Consider the following 18,206-nt stretch of genomic DNA (forward strand, 5'->3'; position numbering starts at 1 on the left):
AATATAGTATATTACAAAATGGGAGTACTAAATAGTTTATAGAATTTCTCAGTAATTCCTTTTTCCTCTTACATCTCAGTCTTCAATATTTTGGTTTAGAAATTAGAAATAGCATTTAAGGTATTTTTGGATATCCTATGCTAATATTAGTTTGAATTGGTTACTATCCTTAGTACTGCTTCATTTTACTATTTTTTAAAATAGTCCTCAATGGTAGGATTTCTCCTAAATGTCACTCTGTGTCAGCTAGAACCCCTGGGTTGGATGTAATAGAAAATTGGATCAGAATTGGCTGGCGTAATTGAGAATCCCAGCGGTAGGGGAGTTTTCTGACTCAATTATGTTACCAAAGACTTGGGTTCTTGCTCTCTACTTTGTTTTCTGAGATCTCAGCTTCAGCTTAAGGCTGGCTGCCTTTGTGGGAGCAGGATGGCTGCCAGCAGCTTCTAAGGATACCTTGCCTGTGTCCAGAGGGAGAGGGAAGGGGAGAAAGAAAAGCAGCAAAAGTATTTCTCTCCTAGCATTCCAAGCAAGAGTACTGAGGTTCATGCTGTGAGACTGTCCTTGAATCAGTCTTCTTGGCTAGAGCTAATGCAAGGTACTGCTTGGCAATTGATTGGGGCCTTCCCTGGAAGCTGGGGATGTGAGATCACCTCTCCCTGAATCCTATGGGTTACGTAGGAGAGCTGCAGATACCCAATTGAAAATTGGGTACTATTAAGAATTGGCATTGGTGGGAGGATGTTGGGGAAGCAAATGTTTACAGTACTCACATTATCTCCTTCTCTGGGAAATTAGTCGTTAGCTACTGACTTGAATAGTATTTATTCAGCAAACATTTATTGAGTCCTACTACGTGTTGGACCTGACTCTGTGCTCTATGATCATACAAAGACACATGCCAAGGCCTTTGCTCTTGGGTAATTCTCAGTATAGTGGGAAACAGATTCATAAATCAGTATAGAACAAATTGGTGAAAGCTATAGTGGATGTCTGAACAAAGTACCATACTAGCACAGAGTGAGAGGGCTTCACAGAGGAGGTGACATTGAAATACAAGTAGGATTTTTCCAGGCAGAGGAAGGGAAAAGCATTCTCCTTGAAAGAAGCTCTCTCTGGAACATTCCACCAATGGAGTCAGGAGTGGTGGGCTTTAACTGTTGTAGAGGAAGACTTGAGATTAGGGTCGATTTGGCCCTTTGTATTGTTTGAAGGGAGAGAAATGTTTCCTCGACACTAGAAATAGCTATAGTTGAAATCTCCTAAGGCCAAGCCTCAAAATTTCCTTTATGAATCTCCAGGTACATTCTAGTTTGAGAAGCACTGTTTTTATTTTCACTTACAATATTTTAAATTTCCATATTACTACCTACTAAAATGGATTGTTTTGTCTTCTTCAGGAAGATGGCGATGATCTTCTTTTAAAAGCTGAAAAAGATAATCGCCAAAAGGTGTCTGGAATCCTTCAACGTGTTCTCTTGCTTTTCCGGGCGGCTCGGTGTTCTTTTCCTGTCGTGCAGTGGTACATCTTGCAGTTGAGGTGGGCAAGAAAAGTCATGCAGAAGGTATGGAAATGTCTTAGTAGCCCCGCATTCTTAACTGATATGCAGCCAGACGGGACATCCACTGGGATGTCCCTTATCCAGTGGCAGGTCCTTTGTAGGCCTGTTGTCTGACTGTCTCTTTGTTAAATATCTTTAATTTGGCCCTTGATTAAAATTATGTTTAAAACAATCTATAGCTTCTTTTAGTAGGAACCTTTAGAGAGAATTTGAGAAATTGTTTATCAAATCGTTTTTGAAAATTAGCCTTTTTTAGAAAGAAAGATTGGTGAAATTTGCATACAGCTACCATAAAAATATAGAAAAATTATATAGAAAAGTATAAAAAATATAGAAAAGAAAAATCTGTTTATTGTAGGAAATGGTTTTCTTAAAGCTGTAAATTATATTTGCGTTGTTGGTTGATCTCACCATCTCCTGACTGTAGTCTTACTCAGTCTAGTTTTAATTAACTCAATTAGCATGTAAAGACTGTGTGGAGTCTCTTAAAATCAGCAACACAGCTAAAGACATTCTTCCTTGTAAAAATTATTTACAAGTAATAAATTAACTATATAAGATTAAAGCATAGAGCAAGTGCTAGGCAGAATCCTAAAGATGCTTGCAAGATTCCTATCTCCTAGCTATTGAGATATTAATCCAGATGCTGCTTTAATTTGTACTGAGGGAATTTTGTAGGTGGAATTAAGATGACTAATCAGCTGATGTCAATATAGGGAGATTATCCTGGTTTATCTTGGTGGGCCCAATATAATCACACAAACCCTTAAAAGCAGAAAACAGAGGCAGAAGAGTCAGTGAGATGCAGTGGGAAAGGAAGACAAGAGAAATGAGATGGAAGGAGAGATTAGAAGAATGTGAAGGACTCAACTCACCCTTGCTGGCTTTGAAGAAGGCCATGATCTGGGAGAGATCAAGGTGGCTTCTAGAAACTGAGAATGTTTCCCAGCCTATAGCCACCAAGAAAATGGGGGGACTTTAGTTCTATAACCACATGGAACAGAATTTTGCCAACAACCTGAATGAGTCTGGAAATAGATTTCCCCTAGAACCTCTAAAAAGAAGAAGGCAGCCTTGCTGTTACCCACTCACTGGGTTGGCCGTAAGCAGAGAACCAGCTGAGCCACAGTGTGCTTAGACTTCTGATCCACAGAAACAGTGCGCTACCAAACGTGTGTTGTTTTAAGCCGCTAAATTTGTAGTAATTTCTTAGGTTGGCAATAGAAAACTAATGTAGTGCAGAATCATTTCAGGTAACTTCTTCACCAGTTTTTTCTTGATATGTAATTCACTTATCATAAAATTCACCTTTTTAAGGTGTGCAATTCGTGGGTTTTTATATATTCGCATACATATATGCAACCATCACCACTGTTTAATTCCAGAACATTTTCATCATCCCAAAAAAGAAACACATTGGCAGTCACATCCCATTTTCTTTTCTCCCCAGGCCTTTACAATCATTAATCTGCTTTTTGTCTCTATGGATTTGCCTATTGTGGACATTTTATATAAATGAAATCATACAATATGTAGCCTTTTTTGGCTGGCTTTTTTCATTTAGTGTGATGTTTTTAAAGTTTGTTCATATCGTAGTATGAATCAGTACTCAAACTGAAGTTTGCTTATGTTTGGTTGTGAGATAACAGGAAGTGCTGTATTATCAAGTCAGACTCATAGGAATCAACAGTCTTACTCAGAATCAAACTTTACTAACAATTTCAAGGATATAGGTAACCAAAAGACACAGGTGAAACAGAGAAATCTGGAATTGCATACACTGTTCCCAAATCTTTTCTGGCTGCATATATAGCTTATGTGTCATTTTCCAGGGAGCCATACTCCGTAAATCCATACTTTCTAGATTTATTTATGATAACCAACCTAGACAGACTCTGTACATCTGGTAAATACCATTAATATGTTTGACAAGAAGTTTGTCATTAGGATGCTTACAAGGGGATTGGCCTAGATCATGCGTTTCTTTCTGAAAGTGAATAGTGGAAGAAGAAAGGAGATTACAAGCCTCTTGCTAATCCTTTCCTTCCTGGGTTTGGTATGTCTCTTAATGTTTATTCTATAACAGTCCCCTTCAATTTTTTTTCTATTCTTGATTTGTTAGAGAACAATTTGTCCTGTAATGTATTCTGGCATTGTCTGATGTGTTCTGGATTTGTTTTTTCATTTAGTGTCATTTAACATGTTCCACTTTCCTTTTATTTCCCATAAGTGAGTAATTAGTCTACACTCATCTTGTTAGAGAAGTGTGATTCCATTAAGGTTAACTTTTTCTTAAAAATAAATGCTTTCTAAGTGGAGTTGTATACTTCCCTGTTGTATCGTATCATATGGCATGTATGTCTGTTTATCTCACTTTTAGTGATGGTGAGCTGGATCAGTGAGTTAGGGTCATGTCCCACACACTATCACATTCTCCATCAGCACATGAACTTTTTACCTAATTTAGCACTTATTGATGATCCGTGCTAGAATCATTATTTTATTAGAGGTTGCCAAATGGTGACTTTCTAAATCTGTCACTTTTAGAGATTACATAGTGTTTAAAAAGTTATGTATGTAGATATGAGTTTTTTGTATTTGTTTTTTAGGTACTGCACATAATTTTATTTTGGATGAGAATTGGATGCTTACATTTCTTTATTTTCTTTATTATGTCTGTGGGTAAAGCCAGGGTCAAATAGCATTACATTTTTATATTTTTTGGGGTGAGGAAGATTGTGCCTGAGCTCACATCTGTCCCAGTCTTCCTCCATTTTTTTGTATGTGGGATGCCGCCACAACATGGCTTGATGAGTGATGTGTAGGTCGGTGCTCATGATCCGAACCTGTGAACCCTGGGCTACCAAAGTGGAGCTCATGAACTTAACCACTATGCAACTGGGCCAGCCCCGCATTAAACTTTTTTATACAGGCAAAACTGAGTAACAAGAGTCGGTAATTTGGTTAGAACCTTCTTTTTCTCTTTTGAGATCTGACCTGGTGAGTTTCCTGAATTAGATTTGTGAACTAAGTTTCTGAAAGTACAGCTGATTTCAGGGGTATTTTACTTACCTAGGATAGGAAGCATGCTGTCTTTTCCATTCTGTAATGTTTCCATACATTGCCTTGTATGTTGCTTTATAGTTTCCTTAAAAATTGACTTATACGACTGATAACATATTCTGTCGTTGTTTACTTTCAGATTCGAATGAAAGGGTCCCTTCCTTCATTAAGTCCTTTCCCTCAGTCGTTACTTAATTACTGTAAAGGGGGTGTAGCGTTCTTTCGACCTGGAGCAACTGGAGACTACAAGCTCGATGAAGTTTCCATTAAAGCAATAGGTTTGTCCAAAATGAACTTCTTGCTTAGAAATTAGGCTTAAATATGAATGCTATATTTTACATTTGATTTGGGAAAGTTTCTAAACTGTTGTTACTCTTCAAAGGAGAGTATGTTCTATGTCATTTTACTTTGTGTTTACAAGTAAATAGTGTCTTTTAACAGCCGTGTACTACGTGTGTGGTATTAAATTAGAAATTTATTATCTAAAACAAATTGTGACAATTATGACATTATTCTCATCATTTCGTTGTTTAAATTTCGAATTTTAGCACCCAAGAATGCCTTTCAGTGGTAATTTTCTTGCTCTTAGGATATGCTGCCAAGTACTGTAAGTGGACAGGTCTTGAACCTTTCAATATTGACTTATTAATTTCATTTCTTGCTTTTATAACTTAACATACCTACTTAAGCTTTTTATAAACTTTCATATCTATTAATTTTAATGACTTTTATTAGTGACTGTATTATAATTTACTTCAGTTGTACATTTAAGTTGTCTCTGGCATATCCATTTCTTTTTCCTATTTTAAAGTATTTCCTTAGGATAGATTCTCAGAAGTGGAATTACTGAGTTAATGAATATGTCTATTTTATATCTCTTGAAATAGTATGCCAAATTTCGTAATTCCTTCAGATTAATTTAATGGGGAAAAATGATAGTTTTATATTAATAATGTCTTTATTTGGCTAGTTATATTGAACATTTAGTTTGCTATGTTCTCTTATAAATTAATTGCATGTTCATGGTCTGTGTCCAGTATCTGAGTAACAAGTTTAAAAAGAACAAAAACCTTAGATATCGTTTCATTCTTTTCTCCTTAATCCTTAAATCTTATCAGTCATGTTTATATTCAGCCCTGATCTTATCTCTAAACTTTGATTAAAGTTCCTTTCTAACTCACTGACCCTTGCGTAGTAGTGTCAAGTAATGTGTGTTCTTCAACTCAGACTATTTTTCAAACTGTACTGGCATTAAATTGCTTTTCAGTTGCTTCTCTCAGCTTTCATGAGCTTGGTTTCATAAACTTGTCATTCACCTGACAAAAGAAAGAGCCAGGCAGGTATCACCTGGAAATGTATGTACAATCCTAGTTTATGTCTTGAAAATCTGGGTCTGTAAGCAATGAGTTAAATTTACAACAATCTTCATTAAAATATTTTTGCTTATTGATAGAATGTAGCTCTTTGAAGTGATTTAAATGAATGCATATTTTTAGTATTTTCATTTTGACTCTGAGGTCTACTATTTAATTGGTCGACTATTTACTCTTTTGCTTGATTTGGTCTTTTGGTTGTTGAGAAGTGATTTTGCTAGATTACAAAGTTTCCTTTCCTAGTTTGTTATCTAAAATAGTGGTTTTCAAACTTTTTTGAAGCTTTTTTTTTTTTTTAAAGATTTTATATTTCCTTTTTCTCCCCAAAGCCCCCTGGTACATAGTTGTATATTTTTAGTTGTGGGTCTTTCTAGTTGTGTCATGTGGGACGCCCCCTCAGCATGGCTTGATGAGTGGCGCCATGTCCGCGCTCAGGATGTGAACTGGTGAAACCTTGGGCCACCAAAGTGGAGCTCGAGAACTTAACCACTCGGCCATGGGGCTGGCCCCTGAAGCTTTTTATTATAGAAAATTTAAATGAAATTAGAGACAATATAATGAGCTCTCAAGTACCTGTCACCCACCTGCAATAATTTCATCATGTGAAAGCAAGTTTGAAATCATGATTTCACTACTTCAGTATGTGTCCTTAATGGATAAGGAATTTTTTATGACCACAGTTCTGTTATTATGCGTGACAAAATTAATCAAAATTCTTTAATATCACATATTATCTATTCTGTGTTTAATTTTCTTTCATTATCTCAGATGTGTCTTTTTACAGTTTTTACAAATCTGGATCCAAACAGGGTCCTCCACACATTGCATTTTGATTGATATGTTAGTCTCTCTTTTTTTTTTTTTCCCCTGCTTTATCTCTCCCAAATCTCCTCTGGTACATAGTTGTATATCTTAGTTGCAGGTCCTTCTAGTTGTGGCATGTGGGACGCCACCTCAATGTGGCCTGAGGAGCACTGCCATGTCCGCGCCCAGGATCAACCAATGAAACCATGGGCCACTGCAGTGGAGCACGCAAACTTAACCACTCGGCCACGGGGCCGGCCCCGATATGTTAGTCTCTTAATCTATAAAACTTTTCCTCCCCCTATTTTTTTCACGCCATTCATTTATTGAGGAAACCAAATCATTTGTCCAGTAGAACTCCTTCCATTCTGGTTTCAGTTGATTACATCTTTTGGGTATTCAAATTTTTTTGACCATGGCTTACAGCAAGATGCTGATTTTACATTAAGACAGTACAAACATACCCCTATATAAAACTACAATGAAAATTTAATGAGATATCCTTACTTTTTCTATGTGCAATGCACTCTTGATATTTTCTATTTTATTTTTTAAAATGATTGAGACCCACTGAATTAATTATATAGCCTAGTGATTAGTAGTAAATTTTAATCCAAACAGTTTGAAAAAGACTGACAAATGATGCTTTTAGAAGATGACTAGCTACCTAGTATGTTGCTGCACTATATCTTGCTGATTCTTGGACTTAGTTCTATCCCAGCATGCCTGAGAAATATAAAACAATGAAACATCCAGCAGTAATGGTGCCTTTCTGAAAAGAAAAGATTGGATCATGCTCCCCTAGTAGATCCTGCCAGAATCTGTAGGGGTGGAGTGTAGTTTGAAAATGCCAGTAGGTGATCTTGATATCCCCACTGGAAGCATATACCCACTGCCACCACTGCCCCCATTCCTCCACCCCCCACCTGGATCCTCCATGGGTAGGATTTGTAGAAGACCTGCTGTCTGCTCAGTTTCTATAATGTCCAACTGTACTTCCTAGCTTTGTAATAGTTGTTTGAAAAAATACATTAAGTACCTTTCAAAGGAAAATGAGAATACTGGCACTAATGTAAGAGTCAGTTTACTGTAAAAAATAAGGCTCATTAGAAAAAAAATTAAGGCTTAAAGGAAGGACTATTAAGTTTTCCACGGGAAAAGATCCTATTAACCTCAGAACAGTAGAGAAGATGGGTTTTACTTGATTTGTCTTGTAACTTTATACTTACAACATAACTTTAGTTATAATAAGGGAAATTACATTTAAGATCAGCAGAACATTGAAAACATGTTTTGTTAGCTGGATTGTGAGCTGTTGTGTATAGTGTGATGCTCTATACAACGGAATACTTTATTGGCAATAAACAGACTTAGTGTGTTTATGTTACCACCATGGAAAGATCCAAGATGCATTAGGTGAAAAAAAAGCTAGTTGTGAAACAGCATATTTAATATGATTTTATGTATCTTTGTGTAGTTGTGTTGCTTTTAATAAAAAATTATTTAATATTGGAAATTATGTTTTTAGCATTAAAAATTTTAAGCTGAAATGCTATCAATAAGTGATTTTCCAAATAAATTAACTATACAATGTTAAGTAGAGCTGTATGTATTGGCTTTGAAAAATATATACAATGTACTATAAAGTTTAAAGCAAGTAAACTATTAGTAAACAGTGTATGTTATTTACTCTAAATTTTTTTTCAATATTTTGGTGAAGCTGACATACATGAAATATTCTAGAATAATATACATAATTCTGGAAGGATATCTATGACTTTTATATAAGGTATTTACAATATGCATATGTTTCTTTTATAATTAACAAAATAAAGACATTCCTTTTGGGGGAAAAAAATTACAACAGTGGTGAAGTTGCTACAATATCAGTATATATACTCATACAATTTCCTTTTATATTTTTATTCTTGATTTAGGTTGCTTCAGAGAACTTTGTGCTTTGTGTTGGATGCTGCATATTCGTGATAAGTTATCCTATAGTTGCAGGCAATATCAGAAAGCAAGAGAAAATGTGGAGGGAAGAAAGGTATTTACCTGCACAAGAGTAAGAAAAATGAGCAAATGTTCCTTGGGAAATCATTGCTTGGTGGGAGATTTTACTGTTTGCAGTAAAACTTTCTTTTGAACTCCTTGGTCTAACCATCTAAAGTTAAAAGGAAATGAATTTTTCAATATGCTTTTAGGCCCTTGAAGTGGAGTTTGATTCTTGTGTGGTTGAGCACTGTCTCGGTGCGGTGGAATGGGCCTATAGAATGCTGCCTTTCTCTCGGTTTTCTAACATTGAAGAACTGATTCAGGATCTGCTGTTGAGCCTCATTGGAGAACTGCCACCGATCAGAAAGGTAAAGTGATTGTAGAGGAAAATAAACTTAATCAGAAGAAGAGACTTTAAAGGACTTTTACTTTATTTTAATTGGGAATGATGTTGCTCATAAACTTATTTTTTAATTTTTCTAAAGGTAGCAGAAATTTTTGTGAAAGCGTTCCCCAATCCTGAGGATATAAGGGTCCCTTTAAGAGAAAAATATCACTCTCTTCAACAGAGACTCAGGCACTGTGTTGTGAAAGGTATTGTCATTTCTTAGATATCTGATAGATAAATTGCTGAAGATTCTCTTTTTGTTTTGAAAGCATTTATTTTCTAGTGCTTATGATTCTATGCATATCTCTCTTTCCTTGGCGATAGGAATGTGAGAAGGCAGAAGCACTTCCTCATTACAGAAGCACTAATTCAGTTGCTTTGGAACCAGACAGAGCTGACTTCATGTCATAGCTCTGTCACTTACTAACTATGCAGCCATACGCAAGTTGCTCAGTCTCTCTGAGCATCATTTCCTTGTTGGGAAGATGAGTATATTAAAAGTAGAGTTTTTAGAAGGAGGTTAAGCTAAAGAGTCTATCAACTCTATATAGACTGTTATATACATAGAATATAATATAGGTTCCTTATGGTAATCATAAATCAGAAACCTATAATAAGTAAGCAAATAAGTAAGACAAAAGAAATCAAACATGTTACTAAAGAAAGCCATCAAACCACAAGGGAAGAGAGCAAGAGAAAAAGAAAGGAACAGAGACGAACTACTAAAACACCCAGAAAAAAAAAAGAAGTAACAAAATGGCAATAAGTACATATTTATCAATAGCTACTTTAAATGTCAGTGGACTAAATGCTCCGATCAAAAGGCATAGGGTGGCCAGTTAGATAAAAAAACAAGACCCATATATATGCTGCATACAAGAGACAAACTTCAGACTTAAAGACACTCATAAACTGAAAGTGAAAGGTTGTAAAAAGATATTCCATGCAAATGGCAAAGAAAAGAAAGCGGGGGTAGCAATACTTATATCAGACAAAATAGACTTTAAAACAAAAACTATAACGAGAGGCCAAGAAGGGCACTACATAATGATAAAGGGAACAATCCAACAAGAAGATATAACGCTTGTAAATATCTATGCACCCAACATAGGAGCACCTAAATATATAAAGCAATTATTAACTACATAAAAGGAGAAATAGACAGTAACACAACTAATATTAGGGGACTTTATCTCTCCACTTACACCACTGAATAGATCATCCAAACAGAAGATCAATAAGGAAACACTGGCCTTAAACAACACATTTGACCAGATGGACTTAGTGGATATATATAGTTCATTCTATCCAAAAAACACAGAATATACATTCTTTTCAAATGCCTATGGAACGTTCTCCAGGACTGATCACATATTAGGCCACAAAACAAGTCTCAGTAAATTTAAGAAGATCAAAATAATACCATGCATCATTTCTGACCCCAAAGGTTTGAAACTAGAAATCAACTATAGGAAAAAAACCAGAAAAGCCACAAAAATGTGGAGATTAACCAAAATGCTACTGAACAACAATTCGGTCAATGAAGAAACCAAAGGAGAAATCAGAAAATTCCTGGAGACCAATGAAAATGAAAATACGACATGCCAAAATCTATGGGATACAGCAAAAGCAGTTCTAAGAGGGAAGTTTATAGCAATTCAGGCCTACCTCAACAAAGAAGAAAAATCCCAAATAAACAATCTAACAGCGCATCAAGGGTACTGGGAAAAGAAGAACAAACAAATCCCAAAATCAGCAGAAGGAAGGAAATAATAAAAATCAGAACAGAAATAAACAAAATAGAGACTAAAAAACAATAGAAAAAATTAATGAAACCAAGAGCTGGTTCTTTGAAAAGATAAACAAAATTGACAAGCCCTTAGCTAGACTCACCAAGAAAAAAAGAGAGAAGTCTCAAATAAATAAAATCAGAAATGAAAGAGGAGAGATTACAATGGACACCTCAGAAATACAAAAGATAATAAGAGAATACTATGAAAAAGTATGCCAACAAATTGGATAATCTAGAAGAAATGGATAAATTCTTAGAAACATACAACCTTCCAAAAGTGGACCAAGAAGAAGTAGAGAATTTGAATAGACCAATCACCAGTAAGGAGATCGAAACAGCAATCAAAAACCTCCCCAAAATAAAAGTCCAGGACCAGATGGCTTCCCTGGTGAATTCTACCAAACATTCAAAGAAGACTTAATACCTATCCTTCTCAAACTCTTCCAAAAAATCGAAGAGGAGGGGAGGCTTCCTAACTCATTCTACATTATCCTGATACCAAACTAGACCAGGACAACACAAAAAAAGAAAATTACAGGCCAATATCACTGATGAACATTGATGCAAAAATCCTCAACAAAATACTAGCAAATCGAATACAACAATACATTAAAAAGATCATACATCATGATCAAGTGGGTTTCATTCCAGGGATGCAGTGATGGGTCAACATCCACAAATCTATCAACGTGATACACCACATTAACAAAATGAAGAATAAAAGTCACATGATCATCTCAATAGATGCACAGAAAGCATTTGACAAGATACAGCATGCATTTATGATAAAAACTCTAAATAAAATGGGTATAGAAGGAAAATACCTCAACATAATAAAGGCCATATATGACAAACCCACAGCAAATACCATTCTCAATGGGGAAAAACTGAAAGCTATCCCTCTAACGGGAACCAGACAAGGATGCCCACTGTCACCACTCTTATTTAACATAGTATTGGAAGTCCTAGCCAGAGCAGTCAGGCAAGAAAAAGAAATAAAAGGGATCCATATTGGAAAAGAAGTGAAACTGTCACTCTTTGCAGATGACATGATTTTATAGATAGAAAACCCTAAAGAATCGCCACTAAAAAACTTTTAGAAATAATAAATGAATACAGTCAAGTCACAGGATACAAAATCAACATATAAAAATAAGTTGCGTTTCTATATGCTAACAATGAAGTAGCAGAAAGAGAAATTAAGAATACAATCCCATTTACAACTGCAACAAAAAGAATAAAATACCTAGGAATAAACTTTACCGAAGAGGTGGAAGATCTGTACGCCAAAAACTATAAAACATTGTTGAAAGAAATCGAAGAAGACACAAAGAAATGGAAAGATATTCCATGCTCTTGGATTGGAAGAATTAACATCATTAAAATGTCCATACTCCCTAAAGCAATCTACAGATTCAACGCAATCCCTATCAAAGTTCCAACAACATTTTTCACAGAAATAGAACAAAGAATCCTAAAATTTATATGGAACAACAAAAGACCCCGAATGGCCAAAGGATTCCTGAGAAAAAAAGAACAAAGCTGGAGGTATCACACTCCCTGATTTCAAAATATACTACAAAGCCATAGTAACCAAAACATCATGGTACTGGCACAAAAACAGACACAGAGATCAATGGAACAGAATCAAGAACCCAGAATTAAAGCCACACATCTATGGACAGCTAATATTTGACAAGGGAGCCAAGAGCATACGATGGAGAAAGGAGAGTCTCTTCAATAAATGGTGTTGGGAAAATTTGACAGCCACATGCAAAAGAATGAAAGTAAACCATTACCTTATTCCGTGCACAAAAATCAACTCAAAATGGATTAAAGACTTGAATGTAAGACGTGAAACCATGAAACTTCTAGAAGAAAACATAGACAGTACACTCTTTGACATTGGTTTTAGCAGCATGTTTTCAAGTCCCATGTCTGACCAGACAAGGGAAACAAAAAAAAAATAAACAAATGGGACTACATCAAACTAAAAAGTTTCTGTACTGCAAAGGAAATCATCAACAAAATGAAAAGACAACCTAACAATTGGGAGAAGATATTTGCAAACCACATATCAGATAAGGGGTCCAAAATATACAAAGAACTCATACATCTCAACAACAAAAAAACCAACAACTCAATTAAAAAATGGGGAAAAGACCAAAGAAGATATATGGATGGCCAACAGGCATATGAAAAGACGCTCAACGTCATTAGCTATCAGGGAAATGCAAATCAAAACTACAATGAGGTATCACCTCACTTTGGTCACAATGGCTATAATTAACAAGACAGGAAACAACAAGTGTTGGAGAGGCAGTTTGCACTGCTAGTGGGAGTGCAAACTTGTGCAGCCACTATGGAAAGCAGTATGGACTATCATCAGAAGATTAAGAATAGATCTACCATATGATCCAGCTCTCCCACTGCTGGGTATTTATCCAAAGAACTTGAAAACACAAAAGCATAAAGATACTTGTACCCCTATGTTCATTGCAGCATCATTCACAATAGCCAAGACTTGGAAACAACCTAGGTGCCCATCAAGGGACGAATGGATAAAGAAGATGTGGTATATATACACAATGGAATACTACTCAGCCATAAGAAATGATGAAATCCAGCCATTTGTGACAACATGGATGGACCTTGAGGGTATTATGCTAAGTGAAATAATTCAGAAGGAGAAAGTAAAATACCATATGATCTCACTTGGAAGTAGAAGATAAAAACAATGACAAACAATTGGTGGTTACCTAATATGGGAAGTGGGGAGGGGAAGGGCAAAAGGGGTGATTAGGCTCACATGTGAGGGGATGGAGTATAATTAGATTTTGGGTGGTGAACATGATGTAATCTACACAGAATTCGAAATATATTACGATGTACATCTGAAAGCTATATAGTGTTATAATCCAATGTTACTGCAATAAAATAAAAGAAATTACCTGCTTTATGAATGTGCATTGAAAGAATTTAATAAGATAAAGTGTATAAAATAACCACATAGTGCCTTGAATAATTCAGGTAGTTTGTTGAAAACTAGTTTTCTTCCTCTCCCTTTATGGTTATTTATGCTTTTAATTTTATCCCGTACATTTGAGATCACCTTGTGGAACTTGTGGAAGTTTTCTTTTTATTATGGTAAAATATGCATAAAATAAAATTTGTCATTTTTAAGTGTACAGTTTAATGATATTAAGTGCATTCACAATGTTGTGGAAATTTTTAAAGACTTTAAATTACCCTCTTTTTTAGGACTATAATCTAGTATTTAAGTCTAGTTGTGTCCTATGATTGCACATTATTGCATTAATATATATATTAATATACTTGTATTATACTTATATTGTGATTTATATTTTTCTTAAGACTTTTTTGACATCCTCTGAAACGTCCTGTTTATGTATTAATAATGTTTAAAATTTTTCCAAAGGTAGCCTTGAAAAACTTGCCATGATATTGTTTCTTATTGCTTGAAATTTGAAAGGTATTTTTGTTTCTTTGGCTAAAATTTTACTCATGTTCTCTTATTCACCACTCTGTGGGAATGGAAAAAAATATTAGTCTTTCTTTTTATAATTGTCCTTCTGATTTCTTAAATAGTTAAATGACTTCTTAATTTTTTGTTTTCCCAAGCACACTGTTTTATAGAGTCTGGGTTCTGTCCCTTTTATTGTTCTTTAAGGGACCTTCTCTAGCCCCTGCAGTTCTGCCTTAAAATATGGACCATTGCCTTCTAATGAATACTGAAGAAAGCATGATCTGTAAGATTGTGGAAATAAGCCTTAGTCATAAGTTAGATTTCGTGTTCCCAGGAGGGACCAGAATTGGGTCCCCTATGTCTTGAGTCGAAACATTTTAATGAAGTGTAAGACCTTTTGTTCTTTTCTTTCTAGGCCCCCAAACTGAGGAAATGATGTCTGTTATCATGCACTCTATCCATAAAGTGAGGATGAAAGCCCTAAAACGTGTGCAGAGAAATATAGGTTCTTTTGAGATGAATATATGGGAACCAGCTGAAGAAGAAAAACCAGCTGAGGTTTCAGGTTTTGACAGGTTTTCCCTGGGGACCAGTTTGAGCAGGAGCACACTCACGGAACTGGGGAATTCTCTGGTCCACAGTGATGCAGATACAGCAGATACCTTCTCTGAGGCCTTGTTGGTTGAAGAGAAAAGCAGGATACGTTTGTATCAAAGGTACAGTTGGGATCTGTTAATAGTAAGCATTCACTTCCTTTGGAAAAAAATATTTTCATGCAACCGATAAGCTGATTTCTAGTCTCAGCAACCTCACGGATTGTACAATTAACAATATGAATGGTGAGTGGTACCCTCGCTACTCACAGGGATGTTAGGAGTATAAGATGAGACTGTACATTTGAAAATCAGTTTTAAGTATTGAAATATGAAGTAATTTTGCCACCTGAAAGTGTAAAATCAAATGAGTAGATAAAATTCTAGAGTTCACTGGAGGACTTTTAGTGGAGGACTTCTATTTTTTTTCAGTAATCTTTAGACTTAAATACTTGAGGGTTATTGGGTGAGCTGTATTATTTTTAAGGCTTTCCAGGGAAGGAAATTGCACATTCATCTTTGAAAGTTGTCCATAAATTGTTGAGAAATTCTTGCTTATCATTTAAACCCCTATTACTTTAAGCTGATTTTTTATAATTCCAGTATCTGCTAGGCAGTTTATCCTACTCATGACTGAAAAACTATGTAATCGACTATAATCTGGCTTAAGTGAAATAGTCCTTTCTAATCCAAACATCTGCTTAAACCATATCTCATAGTGTTACAAATGAGATGCTTGTTCCACCTGATGACTTCAGTGTTAGTACAGGAATGCGCAGAAGGCTGCTTGTTGTGTGTTTAATAAGCAGAGGCTCGTTACTTAAGCCCAGGTGCCTAAAAGGAACCTTGTATTTTTCTTACTGAGAGAACTAGGGATCTGTGTTCTGCCCTAAGGACTTTGTTGGAAGGAGACAAACTTAAAAGTAATTATGGTTGGCAGTTATGGTGCCTGCCCAACAGGTTTAATAGCAGCAGAAAGTGTTTAGAAAAAATTCCCAACTTTTGTGTGGTAAAGAATCCTGAGGGTAGTCCTGCTCGCTGTACATCATACAGGGGGAGCCGAAAAGCGCAGATGCAAGAGGAAACCAAGAAACTGTAAACTAAGATGTGTGTTGGTGGCTTGTGATTTTTATTGACTTTGTACTCCTAAATTCTGACCTTTTAGAGGACCTTTTATTTTTCCCAGAAAAAACACTCATTTTTTTATAGTGAAATTTCTGTGAACACATTTTATTTTAATTTTGTTTCTTATTTAATTTTTTTTTTCGAGGAAGATTGCCCCTGAACTAACATCTGTTGCCAGTCTTCCTCTTTTTGCTTGAGGAAGATGTCACTGAGCTAACATCCGTGCCCCTCTTCTTCGATTTTGTATGAGGGACACCACCTCTGCATGGCTTGATGAACAGTGTGTAGGTCTGCGCCCGGGATCCAAACCCCGAACTCCAGGCCACCAAAGTGAAGCACGTGAATTTAACCACTACACCACTGGGCCGGCTCCTCTGTACACATTTTAATTTCTTTTAACACAAATTTTCCCTTTTTTTTTTAGATTTTATTTTTCCTTTTTCTCCCAAAGTCCCCCAGTACAGAGTTGTGTATTTCTAGGTGTGAGTCCCTCTAGTTGTGGTATGTGGGACGCTGCCTCAGCATGGCCTGATGAGCAGTGCTGTGTCCACGCCCAGGATTCGAACCAGTGAAACCCTGGACCGCTGGAGCAGAGCGCAAGAACTTAACCACTCAGCCACAGGGCCGGCCCCAAATTTCCCCTTTTGATATTAATGTGTTGTATTTTTTAGACTCAGAATGTTCAGCTCTAGTGAACACTTAAAGATCATTTAGTCCAGCCCCTTCATTTGAAAGACAGGTAATTGAGGCATTAAAAAAAAAGACACAACTTAATCAGTAGAGAGGATTTTTATTGTCAATCCTAAAATCAGTTTTAGTGATTAAACGATCTGTAATTTTGTCTTTTTCAATTCTGTTTGCTGTAGAAATGCCCCAAGTCACATGGAATTAACATCTATTGGTAAGCCCAATGAAAAAAAGAAAATATGTAATCAGAAAGAAAGCCCTGAAGAAGATCATGCAAAGTTATCACAAAATGTACTTCCTGTAATAGGTGTTTGGGAATTTGAACGTGATGATGATGAATATATTAAATTCCTTGATCTCTTCTTGAGTTATGTTCTTGAAAGAGACCTACTTGGTTCCAAGGATCCTGGCATTCCATTTCTAACCAGTTTTTCTGGACATCTTAGAGAACATGAACTTAATTCTTTACTTTTTGATGTCCATACAACATTAAAACGACGTCAGGGCAAAACCAAAAGCCAGAATGTGTTTAGAGCTGGCTCTTGCTTTGTTGTTGCTCCTGAGTCACATGAGTCTGAAAAATCGGAAAACCAGGCACCTTCAACTTCAGTACTGGTTAATCAAGGGATGAACCCTTTCTTAGAGAACCCTTTGAATGAAGTCAATAAAAGTGCAGAGAAGAGTGGATTATTTGGTTTAAAACAAAAGTCGATTTACAGAATCCAAGATGACAATCCAGAGAAACCGTTAATCCAGAGATTGCCGAGCCATATTTTTTGGACTCCCAAGTCCGTTAAAACTGGAAGATGTAGTTTCAAAGCAATCCAATGCGATGATATTAACCCTCAAGAAGATCTTCCTCTGGCACTAAATAACATGTTTGGCAGTATAAGAAGGTTGCTGGAGTGGATGATAAGATGGTCTGATAGAAGACTTCTCTGTGACCCTGGTCTCGCTGAATCATCCTGTGAGTACAGTCCCATCATTCGGGTGAAGACCTCTGCAGCTGCCATTCTCACATCATTGTGGCTTTTGGAACAACCCTATTTTGCTGCATATAAGGCAGAAAATTCCATTATTAAGGTAAGAACTTGAATTGTGTATTACATACAAATGAGAATTCTCATTTTAGATTAAAACTATATTTATATTTCCCCATCTATTAAAGAATCACTAAGTAACAAAATTAATGACAATGTTGATTATAGTCTCTATCGCCTAATTTTTTTTCTTCCAGTAGTTCCTTTTATTCTTAAAAATAATTAGGAAGAAAAATCAGGGTAAAAGTGCTTTCATAGAGGCTGTAGGTATTGAGGTTTTATGTGTTTATAAAAAAA

At 35.9% G+C, this 18,206-nt stretch overlaps 1 protein-coding gene across 11 annotated transcripts in view; it reads left to right on the forward strand.

The window, feature by feature from the left end:
• Nucleotides 1-18,206, forward strand: part of CPLANE1 (ciliogenesis and planar polarity effector complex subunit 1) — a 114,838-nt gene that overhangs the window by 30,836 nt on the left and 65,796 nt on the right. For all 11 annotated transcript variants that reach the window (XR_011430167.1, XR_011430165.1, XR_011430166.1 and 8 more), the window contains exons 20-26: nucleotides 1,401-1,565; nucleotides 4,765-4,903; nucleotides 8,740-8,849; nucleotides 9,007-9,165; nucleotides 9,283-9,391; nucleotides 14,880-15,180; nucleotides 17,049-17,952. Coding sequence is in view for 8 of the 11 variants with exons in the window: in XM_023625728.2 (XP_023481496.2) it covers nucleotides 1,401-1,565; nucleotides 4,765-4,903; nucleotides 8,740-8,849; nucleotides 9,007-9,165; nucleotides 9,283-9,391; nucleotides 14,880-15,180; nucleotides 17,049-17,952 (1,887 nt within the window). In the remaining 3 variants the exon portion in view is untranslated. The remainder of the gene's footprint in view (nucleotides 1-1,400; nucleotides 1,566-4,764; nucleotides 4,904-8,739; nucleotides 8,850-9,006; nucleotides 9,166-9,282; nucleotides 9,392-14,879; nucleotides 15,181-17,048; nucleotides 17,953-18,206) is intronic.

The sequence above is a fragment of the Equus caballus genome, chromosome 21 (genome assembly GCF_041296265.1).
Source record: "Equus caballus isolate H_3958 breed thoroughbred chromosome 21, TB-T2T, whole genome shotgun sequence".
In the NCBI taxonomy this organism is placed as follows: domain Eukaryota; kingdom Metazoa; phylum Chordata; class Mammalia; order Perissodactyla; family Equidae; genus Equus; species Equus caballus.